The sequence below is a fragment of the Lates calcarifer genome, linkage group LG9 (genome assembly GCF_001640805.2).
Source record: "Lates calcarifer isolate ASB-BC8 linkage group LG9, TLL_Latcal_v3, whole genome shotgun sequence".
Classification (NCBI taxonomy): domain Eukaryota; kingdom Metazoa; phylum Chordata; class Actinopteri; family Centropomidae; genus Lates; species Lates calcarifer.
The window spans coordinates 11,224,373-11,238,022 of NC_066841.1; the positions used below are offsets into that span (position 1 = coordinate 11,224,373).

The 13,650-nt window shown below is 41.1% G+C and overlaps 1 protein-coding gene across 1 annotated transcript; it reads right to left on the reverse strand.

Annotated features, from left to right (window-relative positions):
* Positions 1–115: 115 nt before the first annotated feature.
* LOC127142807 (uncharacterized) lies at positions 116–6,421 on the reverse strand. Its single transcript, XM_051072910.1, has 3 exons — positions 5,978–6,421; positions 2,279–2,419; positions 116–564 (listed from the first exon to the last, which is right to left on the reverse strand). Exons 1-3 carry the CDS (start codon positions 6,045–6,047, stop codon positions 377–379), a joined length of 399 nt encoding a protein of 132 aa, XP_050928867.1. The 5' UTR covers positions 6,048–6,421; the 3' UTR covers positions 116–376.
* Between the last annotated feature and the right edge of the window lie 7,229 nt (positions 6,422–13,650).

Consider the following 13,650-nt stretch of genomic DNA (forward strand, 5'->3'; position numbering starts at 1 on the left):
AACGAACATATGACTCTATTGAAGATTTTCCTTTCATGGCAACAAAATGCCCCATAATACCCCATGTACTTCAAGCTACATTTGAGTAAGTGGATGTGCACAATGAATTCACTGATGGCTGCAAGCTGCTTTGTCATTATTTTTGATCAAACATATTCACAGGATTGTTTTGCCATTTCTCTGATTATAAGTCCAAGCTAACAATGTGACAAAAGCTACTATTTCAAGGTGCTCACCAGTAACACCATACTGAGTAAAACTCTCATTTGGCTCTAAACAGGAGCAGCTAAGAGAACAGATGAGATTTCTCATACAAAATGTTTCTCCCATAGTCCACTGAAGTGGTGTTACGTTCCACTCCGAAACCGACTCTACATCACAACCACATCCTCAGCAGCAAGAGGCTGAACAGTGCGCAGATATAGTGGAGTGTGCTCGGGTGCCAGGAGGGGGCGCTGTTACATAGGTCTGAGTCACAGCAGTGGATGCGCACCCCTGGCAGCTCTTGTTGTTGGCAGTGTCTGGATGTGGCACAACCACTGGTCAGGACAATACCCAGGGCCGCTGGACGGGACAGAAAGGGGGGAGACAGTCAGTCAGAGAGAAGAGTGACGAGCTGGTGTTTGGCTCAGCAAGAAAAAAAGCACAAGTAAGCACCAAATACTGCAAGTGTGTAATGAGGAAGCCATTTAGAGATCTTAAAGGCACACTCCACTGGATATGTCTATACAGCTGAGAGACCAAGCCTTTGACAAATAGTGCTTTTTGTTCTCTTAAATGGAGACAAGAAAATATTGTAAAAACATTACCTCAAAATTCTGAAAATCTTGTAAAGTCTATTTAAAATCTGTAGTATACTTATTTAACAGAGAAAATACTGCAGAAAAAAATTACAAAGATATTTTAGCATTTCAGTGAAGCATGTCAAACCTAAACCTAAATCCACACTTATGTTAGAGCTGCAAATCCAGTGGAGTTTCTCTCTCACTTGTGGTTGTCATGTAGTCTTAAAGAAAAGCATTGGACTGATAACTGGTGTCCAGTAATTACTGTAATGCAGTTTGTGTGATGTTTTGAGTGTACTGCATCCCGACAACTAAGAACTAAGAAAATGAAAGTGCATAATTTGAATCTGAGAACAGCAACAGTCGACACAGTCGTCACTAATCACCTCCTTGCACCTGACAACATTTCAACCTGACATCCACAGACACAGAGAAACTGGTTGTTGTTTCAAATCCAAGCTGAAAAGACTGATAAGGTCTCACAAAGAGTGATTAGGTCCTCAAGCTGAGTGCCAGGAGGGCCAACATGAAAACATGAGTCCAGCTTCTTTATTTAGATTATGATGATGATATGATGATTCTTAGTCTTCTTATCTTGTTATGTAAATTTCCCCATTGTGGGACTAATAAAGGATTATTAAAAGATTATCTTTTATCTTATTATCTTATAAATTATAAAGTGGACATTGTTCAGGAGAGATGGACACGGGAGTGGTTCTGAGTTAAGGACAGATGTTTTGTATCTGAGGACAAAGGAGACTAGAACTCTAAGACTCTTATGGAACTTCACCAGCATCTGTTTGATTTAGGTTTTGCAGGGTCACATGAAGATTAACAAGCTGACTGACCGCAGATTACTACCAAGACACTGCTTCAAGATTTTTGACAAAGTGCTTGTTATACTGTGTCAGATGGGCTGTTGTCAGTCCTTGTCTGAGCTTGCTGTTTCTCTGCAAGTGAAAAAAGGTGCTTCATCAGCCCTTTCAACACGAGCAGATCCCTGAGACGTCGAGCAAAGGAACAGCTGGATTGTCCACGCTTCCGTGGTTATCAGCAGAACTACTCATCTGGACATCACCATCCTGTCGTGGATGTCCACATCCTCCATTTGACTTAACATCAAACAATGAGTGACTTATAATTTACTCAGCAAAGCACACCAAAGTAGGGTTATGTAACTATCCTCAGTGCACGGGGGAAACAGAATATTCACATTAGCGGACAAAGAACATTTACATGAAAGTATGATTAAAAATGATTATGCCAGTGTCCAGTGGCATGCCAGAGTGAATTCATCATTTATTAATCTGCTACCCCATAAATATTCTCCAAATAAGTATCATACAAAGATGCATAAGCTCAGGGAGTTAGGGGGGTTGAAGAGAAGAGAAGAGAAGAGAAGAGAAGAGAAGAGGAAGAGAAGAGAAGAGAAGAGAAGAGAAGAGGACTTCAGTTCATTAGTCATTAATTATTGTGCATAAAGGTTAACTCACTGCTCTCTGTCTTAATGCAGAATCGGTGTTTGAAGCCCTTGTGTGAGTGGGTGCAGGTGATGACCTCAGGGTTGGAGCAGCCCACATCAACGTACCTCTGGCCCTGGATGATGTTGCAGCCATAGCACTGCAGCCCCTGGACTGCAGGGGTACACACACAACAGAACAGAACAGAACAGAACAGAACAGAACAGTATTACTTGTTAGGGTCCAATTTAATGTGGTGTGTCTGTTTATGTCCCCTGCTACTTTTGGGCTCTGGAAGGAGTAACATATGCAGATCAACTCTGCAGAATCACTGATAATGCCAAGAGATGCATGATGCTTAAATGAGAAACACAGCAACATCAGGTGTGAGCCTTATCAGCACATATACCGTACCTGCCACTGCAGGCATGAGACCCAGACAGAACCTATGGTGACCACTAGGAGCTTATTATAATAAATATTGTTGAGTGTAGGCTGTATTAGGTCGCATGCTAATGACCAGCACATATAAACCCTTTCTGTATCATATCTCAGTTTCAATTCATAATTGCTTTATTAATGCAGGTTGCCTTTGTTTTCAACCTTATCTTTAGCAAAAAATACCACTATACTGTATACTACAGCAACTAATTTGCTGTTTTTCGTTTTCAAGACTATTTTCCCTCTGCACCCTCTTTTTTTTTGGACTGTTGCATCTGAATTTTTGGCTGCACATAATTTGGCCTTTTTGGATTTGTGTTAATTCCTGTGTGTGGTGGTGGTGGTGCTGTGTTGGTTTGAAATATCACAAAGTGTCAATCTGCCAGACTTTTTAAAAACTCTTGCTGCTGGTACATATCCAGCCTAAAACTACCCTTTGTAGTGATGGTGTTGGTAATGGTGATATTGTTACTACAGAGTTTTACAAGTACTGAACTGCAGCCAAACAGCCACTTGACTTTTTGATATGTCTAAAATCTACATCAGAAGCAGTTGCACTGACTCTGATTCAAATTTGAATGAAGTTGAGCATTATATTTAAAATGCAACTTCATAGTTAGCTATGCAGCACTTAAATGGTGAAAATGAGCTAATATTAAAGCAAGATAGTGGCTTCAAATGAAGGCAGTATCTTGCATGGTATTTCAAGAGAGGTACATCTCAAAGACTCTCTCTTAACATTTCACAGATCCAAAGAAGAACATTGTTTTGGAGTTTGATTTTTAGCTTCTCTTCTCTTCCTCATCTCTTCTCAAGCTTGTGCTTAAGGGTGACTCACCTTCAGTAGTACACCCCAAGCTGTCTGCCTGCCAGCTCCAGCTTGTGATCTCAAAGCCATGTCTCTACCACTCAGCACCCTATAAGTGGTAGAAGCTACAGCCCAGGGTAGGACTCGAGAGGGACTAAATCAACATGCAGCCAGATAATGCTGTTTACTTTTCCCTCACTGCTGTCTAAAAAAAAAAAAAGATAGATGCAGTTAACATGATCATTTGCCAAAATAGGTTTGGTCCCTGTGCTGCTGAAAGAGTTGGCACACACTGGATCACAACACAATGGGATTTTAAAGCATATCTTTACAGAAATAAAATACTCCAAAGACTTCTTTCATCTTTAGCTCCCTCTTCTCCCATGCCACTCTCTCACTTTCCAAATGTCTAAGTCTCTCAAGAAAGTAAGGCTAAGCCTAAACAGAACAAATCCACTGGAGCTTAAAGGGATTGTCTGTAAATTCAGACCCCTCACACACCTGTGCCTGACCTCCAAAATCCCACACACACAAGATAGAAGATCAGCTTTGGCTGAAACCAATCCTCTCTCTTTATCTGTGCAGCCCTGTGGACTCAGTGCGAGGGCAGAGAGCGGACGCGAGCCTCTCGCCGCCACTGCTCTGTTAAATAGCCCACCAAAAGCTCTGATGGAGCTTTCAGGAGCAAACTAATCCCGGGCAAATGCTCTTACAAAAATCACTTTAGAAATCTGCTGGAATCAATGTAAAGCCTCACAGGGGACAGAGAGCACATGCCAGCCTTTAGGGGATGTGTCACAGTCCCCCCCCATGGTCCCCCTGTTGGTGATACACTATGCAATGAAAGCACTCATAAATACTGTAGTATTTCATTAGAGGTTGGTAATGGTAGTGGAAATGAAAAGTAGCGGAATGGTCATTTACATCGGGCGAACAACCTGATTTAACAATTCACTGTGATGCCATGCTGTTACACACCGCACTCATGAAACATTGAAAAGCTGCCCGGTATGAGCATTTGTCAACATAATGAGGACATATTGGAAAGACATTCAGCTCCCATGGCACAATGCAATTTATTATGAGTGTACAGCAGATCCTCTCCTCTTATGCATTGCAAATGTTGATTAGCTCTGAATATATCAAAATATACTGTGACCTAAATCTAATTCAGTATTTAGTATCAAGTATTGCTCAAGTAAGCTCATGTTTAATTCATCTGCATTTCAACACAATTCTAGTCATAATACTACATTATGCATTATAGATTTTTTTTGAGGAACGTTTAAAAAAAATAAAAATTATCATTGTAACATTTTTATTTAATTTAGTAAAAGCTATATTGCTGGCCTTTCTCATTATAGGTTGTTATGCTTTTCAGTAGCACTTAAAACTGAATGCAATATGATTACTATAATCAATAATTATATAATACTTAATAGCTAATAAATATTATGTAATCACAGTGTTGAGCTCAGTGTCCTCTGGTGATTTTTTTTTGACAAACCCATAACACTGTCACCATCACCCTTTTTCAGATTCCTGTCGAATATTGTATATTTTAGATCACAGTTGTTGGATTACACACAGATAGATTACATCACATGACTATAATATGTTTTATCCTTATCATGATATTTCAGAAATATAACAATGTTTAACAGAAATGACATTAATCTGGAAATCTGCTACTGTTTATAATGCACTGCCATATGTTTATGGCCAGCTATTTGTTGCCTCATCTACTGCCCTTTTGTGGATTTTGCCCTATTGATATGGGCCGTATCATTAATCTGCCCCGGAGCCTCGCTTTACCCTCTTTGTTTGGAGTTGGAGATCAGAGGTGATCTGACTCAGACCAAACACTGAGATGCGAATCAAGCAAAGCAACGTCTCAGCACACAACATTGCCCCAGTTTTCCTCATGTTTGGCCCCCAGTGAAACAAAGGTTGCAGCCAAGCCGAGTCAGGTCAATCGTTATTGCTCTATAGGGAAATTTAGTTTGCCACCTATGGATATTATCTATTGTTTGGAGACATAGATTTGAACTCCCAGGTCAATTACATGCAGAACAATGGCATATTTATTGGAGTCACATTTCAGCACAGTTGTTCATTATATTAATGTTATCTGTTCTGTTGCTTTTGGTCTGGAACATTTACAACACTACTGCTGTGTTATTTAACATTTTGTAATGTTGATTTTTTACAATACTTTATTATCTTTTATTGTGATTATACACTGCAGTGTATATAATACATATGAGTGTACATTTATTATTGATTACTTTGCCTGCAAAAGGCAAAGACTATTGTACTTGTGATGCCATTAGTGCTCAGTGCACTTTTTCTTGTCTGTCACATACAAATCTACACATGCACATGCATGTGCACACACACAAACACATGCACAGCCTGTTCATATGCCTCTGTGCACTACAAAATTCTCCATATATTTTACTACCACAACACATCCCACTTACCCTGTGCCAAGCAGAGTGCCCAAACCAAGATAAATCCAAGCCCATACACCAGCCAGGTATGTAAAGTCATGGATGCAGCACAGTAGTGGTGGTCAGTGGTCAGTGCTGGAGGAGACAGAGCTAAAGCTTTCCTCTGCTCTCATCTAATAGTCCACCAAAACAGACAGGGAGAGAAACCCAGCAGAGATCCCACTTTCCAAAGCCTGCGCAAGCCCGAGTGTGTCTCTCCACCCCAGCCTCAGTGAAGCTCGCGCAGTGTGTGAGTGAACTGCCTAGCGAGAGTCCAGGGAGAGAGGGAGCCAACCATCCACACAGTCAGTCAGCTCAGCAGCCAGCCAGTCAGGCAAAGAGACAAGGCGGGGGGGGGGGGGCAAGATAAATGAGTGAAGGAACTAAATAAATGAATGTCTTCCTCAGCGGTCTCCTCACGTCCTGAGAAGGAGAAGCTGGTGGAAGTAGTGGTTTGATCACAGAAAGAAAAAAAAAAGATCTCTCATGTCACCTCCTGGAGAGAGAGAGAGAAAGAGAAAGAGAGAAAGAGAAAGAGAGAGAGAGAGAGAGAGAAAGGACAGAACCACTTTCTCTCATTACACAGATGAAAACAAACAGTGTAGCAATGAGTATAGTCTTTTTTTCAGTTGGGGCAAATACATCAATCAGGATTAATTCCTGATTGATAATCCATTGCTTCTAATAATAGCCCTATCACAATGTGTTAAAAGCCCGGGCACTAAATGTGATGGCACACTGGGGGTTGGGGTGGGGTGGGTGTGTTGGTGTGTGTATGTGAGTGTGTGCATGTGTGTGTCTCAGAGAGGGAGCAATGCCAAGGGACACACAAACACACACACACTCTTCCCCAACAGGGCAGGTTATCTGTGCTCGGTGTATCACTGCGCTCGCACACTGGGGAGAAAATTCTATCTAATCAAGAATTAAAGCGTAAATCCTTTCTTAGAGACTGTAATGCCAGAGGATAAGGCAGGCTTTGCAGTAAGCCCTCATTCCCTCCCCACCCAAAGCAACATATGGTCCGGCCTGATAGATGGCTGCCAATGATCACTGTCATTCATATTAAGACATATTTACAGGGGGCAAGTGCAGATTTTTCCACATATGTTTTGATTACGGTGGGATGCGGATAAGCTATTTATTCATTAACGCCCATTTACAAAGCAAGTGATGCCTAACCGTGTCCCGCAGTTCATCTTTTTTGTTACGTCCCCTGCACACACGCTTACATGTGCCTCTTTTTATTTGTAAGTGTGTGCAGCTGTGTGTGAGTTCTGTCTCCTCTCTGTGCTTTTATTCATGAGTCACTGCTTGTGTGTGAGAGAAAAACAGGGCGAGAGAAAAGAAATGCCAGCAGTGTGTACTATCTGTGTGAAGCATATGGTAGGTGGAGAGGGTCATGTGGACAGTTGTGTGTGTGTGTATGTGTGTGTGGTGTGTGCAGGAAGAGGTGCGCTTTAATCAGTGTTCCTGTGTATGTATGTGTGTGAGTAAACTGCAAGCTTAAAGGAATAGTTTGACATTTTGGGCAATTGGCTTGTTTGCTTCCTCGCCAAGAGTTGAATGAGAAGATTAATACCACTCTCATGTCTGTCCATTAGGCTACAGCCAGGAGATGGTTGAGATTGGTGCTCGGAGGGAAACAAACAGGTGGCTCTGTTCAGCAGCAACAAAATTCAAGTAAGATAATCATCTGCTAGCCACAGCCTCTTATTTACCATACAGATATGAGAGTGGCATCAATCATCTCATCTAACTCTCCACTGGAAAACAGTGTGTTATGCTAATTTGAAAAGTAACATTGCATTGCAAGTGCCTTCTCACACACACTTCCCACAAACAAAACAACATCTAGAGATTTCCATTTGTCATGGACCCCGGTGATGAATCTGTAATGTGAATTTTTCACATTGCATCAACACGACCGAGCTAAGTGGTGCGAAGCATGAAAGAGCAGTCCCTGTAACAGTCCCGGCACTGATGCGCACATGCAATTTTTGTCTCGACCTTTTCCCTCTCTTCACATCTTACATCCCTTATTCATTTATATTCTGCTGAGCTGCTTGAGCCTTTGAGTGATAAAGCCATGAAAGAGAGAGTGAGAGAAGGGGTGAATTCAAAGTGTTGAGGTGGGGGTTGGGGGTGGGGAGAGGAAGAGGAAGTCCGGCGGTACTACAATGATGAAAGTAAGTCTTCCCCGAGCTGCTCCTGGACTTATCTTATGACACACAATAGCTGCTTAAATACTCTTGAAGTCCCCCCGCGGTGGCTAGTTTGGAGTGACAGTGACAAGAATGGGGAGGGTTACACGGCTTTAAATTCTTGATGAAATTGCAATTAAGACACCAGTAGAAGAAGCGAGCCCGAGGCCGTGCAAGCAACGACCAAAAAGAAAAACAAGGATGTGAGGAGGAAATACATGAAAAGTTAATTCTGCTCTGTGGGCTTTAAATCAGGGCATCTGTCACTGCATATAACCCTCGCCTAAAAGTATAGAGGAGATGAAACTGAAAATGGCCATTAAGTCTCGTGCATTAACCACAGCCCAGCGGGTTCTCTGCAGTGTTAATGAGCAGTAATCCAGCAGTGTTTGACCACAATACTCTACAACATCATGGAGAGATATTCTGCAGGCTGTAGTGCAGTTAAATCAAAAGTCTGGAGACTACATGTAGAGCAACAAGGTTTGAGACTTTGATATATATTACCCACCACTAATTTGGCTGGTTGGAGAAATCCTCAGGGGTCTCTTTTCCTTCTTCCCTTAAGGGGCAGTTTTTGTGCTTTTGTCACATGTCCCATGATTATCGCCTTAATGCTGGCACAAGCTGCAAGATTAACTGCTGAAGCCTTGAAGGGAAACTGCCTTTTAGCACCCAGAATATCAAGTAATTGAAAGTTTGACCGAATGTATGTGCCTCTGCAGTTTTTACACTGAAGGGAGTGCAAAGCCGGATTCTCCTTATACAGCAAAGGAGACGTCTCAGCAAAAGGCTTAGCTTCAGTTGTGGAAATGTAAGCACTTCAGAATTTTGCTTTATTACCCTTTAAATTATGGCTCCCAGCATTTTTATATGAATCACATGCAGTCAGGTTTGTGTACTTTAATTCACAAAATTACACTCTTTATATTTGAGGAAAGAGTATATTTACTTTTAAAAAATTACTTGGGACTTTATTTAAAATACACCACCTACACATATTATCTTGCTTTGTATTGATTAAAAATATTTTTAAATGCTGGCTTGCTTCCTTGCATGTGTACAATCATTTTTGCGATATAAGAGCACAGATTATTCCAGTATGCTTTGTGCATATGATGATCCTCTGATATGATGAGCCACAAAATTAGTCTTGTAGACACCTCCTGCTTGTTTTAAATTTTTTCTTTTTTTTAAAGCAATCCAGCCACTGCCCTGGTGAGATTTACCATTTACTGACCTAATAAGCTTGCAATGTCCACCATGATGAACGAATGGAGGGGTCCAAAGTAACTACCGGGTTAACATAATTATAAGTCTTCTCAAGCATGTAAGCGCTGCTCCTCTCAACGTCTTATCAGCCCATGGCATCTTAAGAGGCATAGTCCAATCAGTGGCCGGGTATTTTGTGCATGGCTGCTCTGTCTCTGTGCCCAGGAGCCTGAGGGGCAAAGCCCGGGGCCCTCTCACCATCTGCTGCTGTCACTAGGGGTGGCACTATCTCATTCACAGTGCCACGCCAGCCCAGAGAGCACCAATACCAGGCTGTGACCCTCTCTGCAACCGCCCCAAGACCCACGTACTGTCTTCCTCACCAGGTTATTTGCGGCTGCATGATGCACACTGGTTGCTGATCCAGAAGCATCTTCTGCAGGATTTATTGGTAAGAACTAATTAGAAGGTCCTATGCACAACTTGGCAAAAAAGAAATTGATGTGTCTTATATTTTTAAGTCAATACACATACCTTAGTTTAGACTGTGGATGGATGAATTGTGTTGGAATGTGTTTTATAGCACAAGAACAGCAGTTTTCAGTTTCAACATTCACAGTAAATCTCACATTTCACAATTAGGATGTAATCATTTCATGAGATGCAACTCCAATGCTGATAGTTCCTCTCACATGCGGCTATTTCAAAATTTTTGAGGAGCTGTTATCAGATCTCCCAGATTAATTTGCCCCTTGGATGTACAGCATCTGGCATGGAAAATCAAACCAGCATTTGAAGGCTCGCTGGAGGGACATGCCTGCCTGATATGCTGCAGCACATCACTGGCAGCACTAATTGGATGTTTGGACTATTTTTAAAAGGTCCACTGAACCCACGGCCAGCCTTTTAAAGAGTGGTTGATAAATAATTAAATCGACACAGATAGGGTGGAAGAATATTTAACTGCTACCCCCCCATTTAAAGGCTTAGCTTTACAAACCATCAGCTCAATAATCTCTTAATTTAAACATTCCCTTCAATCTCTGAGGCTTAGAGGCAGCATCTGCTACACACACACACAAAATCTTTATAAAACTCAAACCTGAGACATGCTGACATCTGTTTCTCTAATGACTTTCAGTTAGTGTCCATTTAGTCTCTGACTGTGAGGAGAACCAGCGCATTTGTGTGCTAACTAAAACCATGTCTTTACCAACACAAGTTGCAACATGAAATGTTTTAAGTTCAATATAGCTCAGGATGCAGCTTAGCAGAGCCTACATTCAGTTCACATAAATCTATTTATATTTGTCATTCATAGATCTTATCGTTTGTGAAATCAATGACAGGGCTCTCAGGAGATTTGTAAGAGGTGGGGTATTATTTAGCCAACAGGTCCCAACAGGAAAATCAAAACACGGTGCTTTATTTTCTTTCATATGTAGTCAGGATACACATTGACAGAAACATTAAAAGCTCTGCCTCATGAATAATACATAATGTCAGAATACTTATTGGCTGAACCACAGCATGTGGAGATGAATGCTGTGATTCAGGAGCATGTTTTCAAATCAACATGGGGGCTTGACACACAGTACTGTAGTGGGGGAAATTGAGAGTTAAGACACTGCCAGGAGCTTTGGAGGCTGACCTGATGCGCACTGATGCCAGCACCCTGTTTATTTGGATGCCAATTCGAAACCACCGCAACCCTCCTGCCAAGCTCCATATCTTAATCCCCCCAGGCTTTATCACTTAAATCACCTTTAAGAACAAAAGCAGATCCTATAGGTGGCTCGCTGCACCTACCGCCTGTGTGTAAAACCCCTGCATCTCTCTCAGCTCCCTGAACAGATTTGGCTCCTGGCCACCAGCAGCCAGGCTTTGTGAGGGAATATGAATGGCATTAGCTCCATGCTGTTGCCATGGTGTTGACTTATTTACTGTACATCAGCCCACTGACTTCAAACATGCGCTGTGCACGTTTTGGCTGCCATATTAGTGTCAGTGTTATCATCCAAAGGACACATTTCCACTGGGTGATTTAAAAAATTAAACTGTGGCTGGTTAGAACCAACTGAAAGTTGTGACCAAATACAAAAAGTCTTGTAAGCGGCAGACATACTGACCAATAGACAACGTACATTATTATCATTATTACCCACCTTTTCACACTTTTATATACTGGTTTTCATTGCTGTTACAAATAATAAAATAACTGCATTTCCATGAGCTCAAAACAGAAAATATGTTTATATAAAAACATGACTGAGATCTTTTCCCAGTACTGGCTCCTAATGAAAAACATGCTCAGACTTCAGTAGGGTTTTTGATGTCCTGGCAGCTGTTTTCTTGAGGAGCAGCTGCCCTCACATTTCAATGAAACCATGTGTACGCTGTGTTGTTGACCATTACATTTACCCAACAATCGATGTGCAGAAGTAAAAGCATGGATTACTGGAGACTTTCAGGGATAACGTTTGACAAAAGTACTTATCCTAAACCGTTTTTGGCCAAATCTCAATGAGAATTCAAAAACTCATATTTGATCCCCTTACAGATTCAACTGGTTGTGTAAGACTAATTTTAATTCAAGGCTGTGAGGATATTCCATATAAGCTTTTGGAGAGCGATATTTATGAATGGATGGAAAGCTCTGTTTTGTTATGTCATCGGCGACAGCATGATATTATTTTACAAAGAATGACAAAAAATGACTTTGTGTTAAATACTAACACTATTTTAAACAATTACTTGTGATAGTTAAGTGCATGTGTAATAAATATGGCATTTCAGGACAGATTCCTAAATTTAGCACAGTTCACATTGCCTGCTGAAACTTAGAGATTCTGTCTCTGAGCTTATGTTTGTGCAGTGGACTAAAATCAGTTTTTTTTATTTTCCTTTTTTTTTGGAGGGGAAGAAATCTTGTAGCATATTTTGGGATTCCAGCAGCATAAGTGTGACAGTTGTTGCATGGATGGGTAGGCTTTGCCTGCCAAAATGTCCTATGCACTCACTTCACGAGAAGTTATGCAATGGAAAGAAAAGCACTGATTACCTTCCTTGGCCTCATGAGTTTCGAGTTATATAAATATATAGTCATCACAATATAGTCACTGAAGTAAAGGCATATGGGGCAATGCTCTTACCTTTCTTATTACTACGTGCCTAAGGAATATATTTAACACCTCAAGGGTTTCCAGAAGCCAAGGTAGACAGATAACTGAGATTATTTCTGCAAAATGTGCAACCTATAAGCCTTTGTATGAGCAGGACTGACTACTAGAACTGTCAGGTCTGGATATGAACATGCAGTCCTTCTGTCCTATTGCCACATATTGCGCCACAGAAATGGAAATTATGAATAAACATTGATAAACGTTAATAAAGAAAGAAAATTCAAGTAGCTCAGTTCATTTAATAGGTAAAACAAATAATCCTTATTATGTTGTTTGCTTGCAGATGACTTGACTTGTCCCTGTTTTCTGCAGGTGCGCAGTTTCAAAGAGTTCAGTCTGATGCGTGGTTCAAAGGAGACAAAGAGAAAATGATCATGGCACAGAACAAAAGTTTTGAATTTATGTTCCCTGGTGAAGAGAAATAAAGCACCTGCTGTGATTAAATGAGCACTGGACCTGTGTGGCTGTGTGACATCTCGGCATCAGAGACACTGCTGCGGAAATTGGGGAGTAATTAAGACTCATTTAGATTTAGCTATGCGACATCTGCGCCAGCTTTTCAAATGTACCCACAGAAATGCTAACACAGTACAGAAAACAACAGGGTGAGGATTTATTACTATCAACTGAAGTTAGGTAGTTTGACAAAGTAGAAAAAAGAACATGAGACCTTATGTGCAGATTTTTAAAGATGAACCAAGTGCCTGAAATCTGCTGATCAAGATTCAGAATAGTCCTGCTCTGCTTCCTGTTCACCAAGGTATATAGATTTCCAACAAAATATGAGTCTTCTCTGACTGGATTAATGATTAGGTTGTGAAGGGGGTGGAAGAGGCGAGAGCCGTGTAATTCTGTGACATGGTTGGATTTAGCTGCTGCATTAATGGCTTTGATGTACAGTTCATCATCAGTAAATCCTCTGTCAGTAAATGAGATATTGTTACATCAGAAACTGGGTTGTAAGGAGTTTAAGATAATAGACATTTAACAACCTATAAATTGGTCTTACTCCCGCTCCGTAGCAGTAGATGGCGACGTTGAGCTTTAAGCGACCGACCAGCAGCAA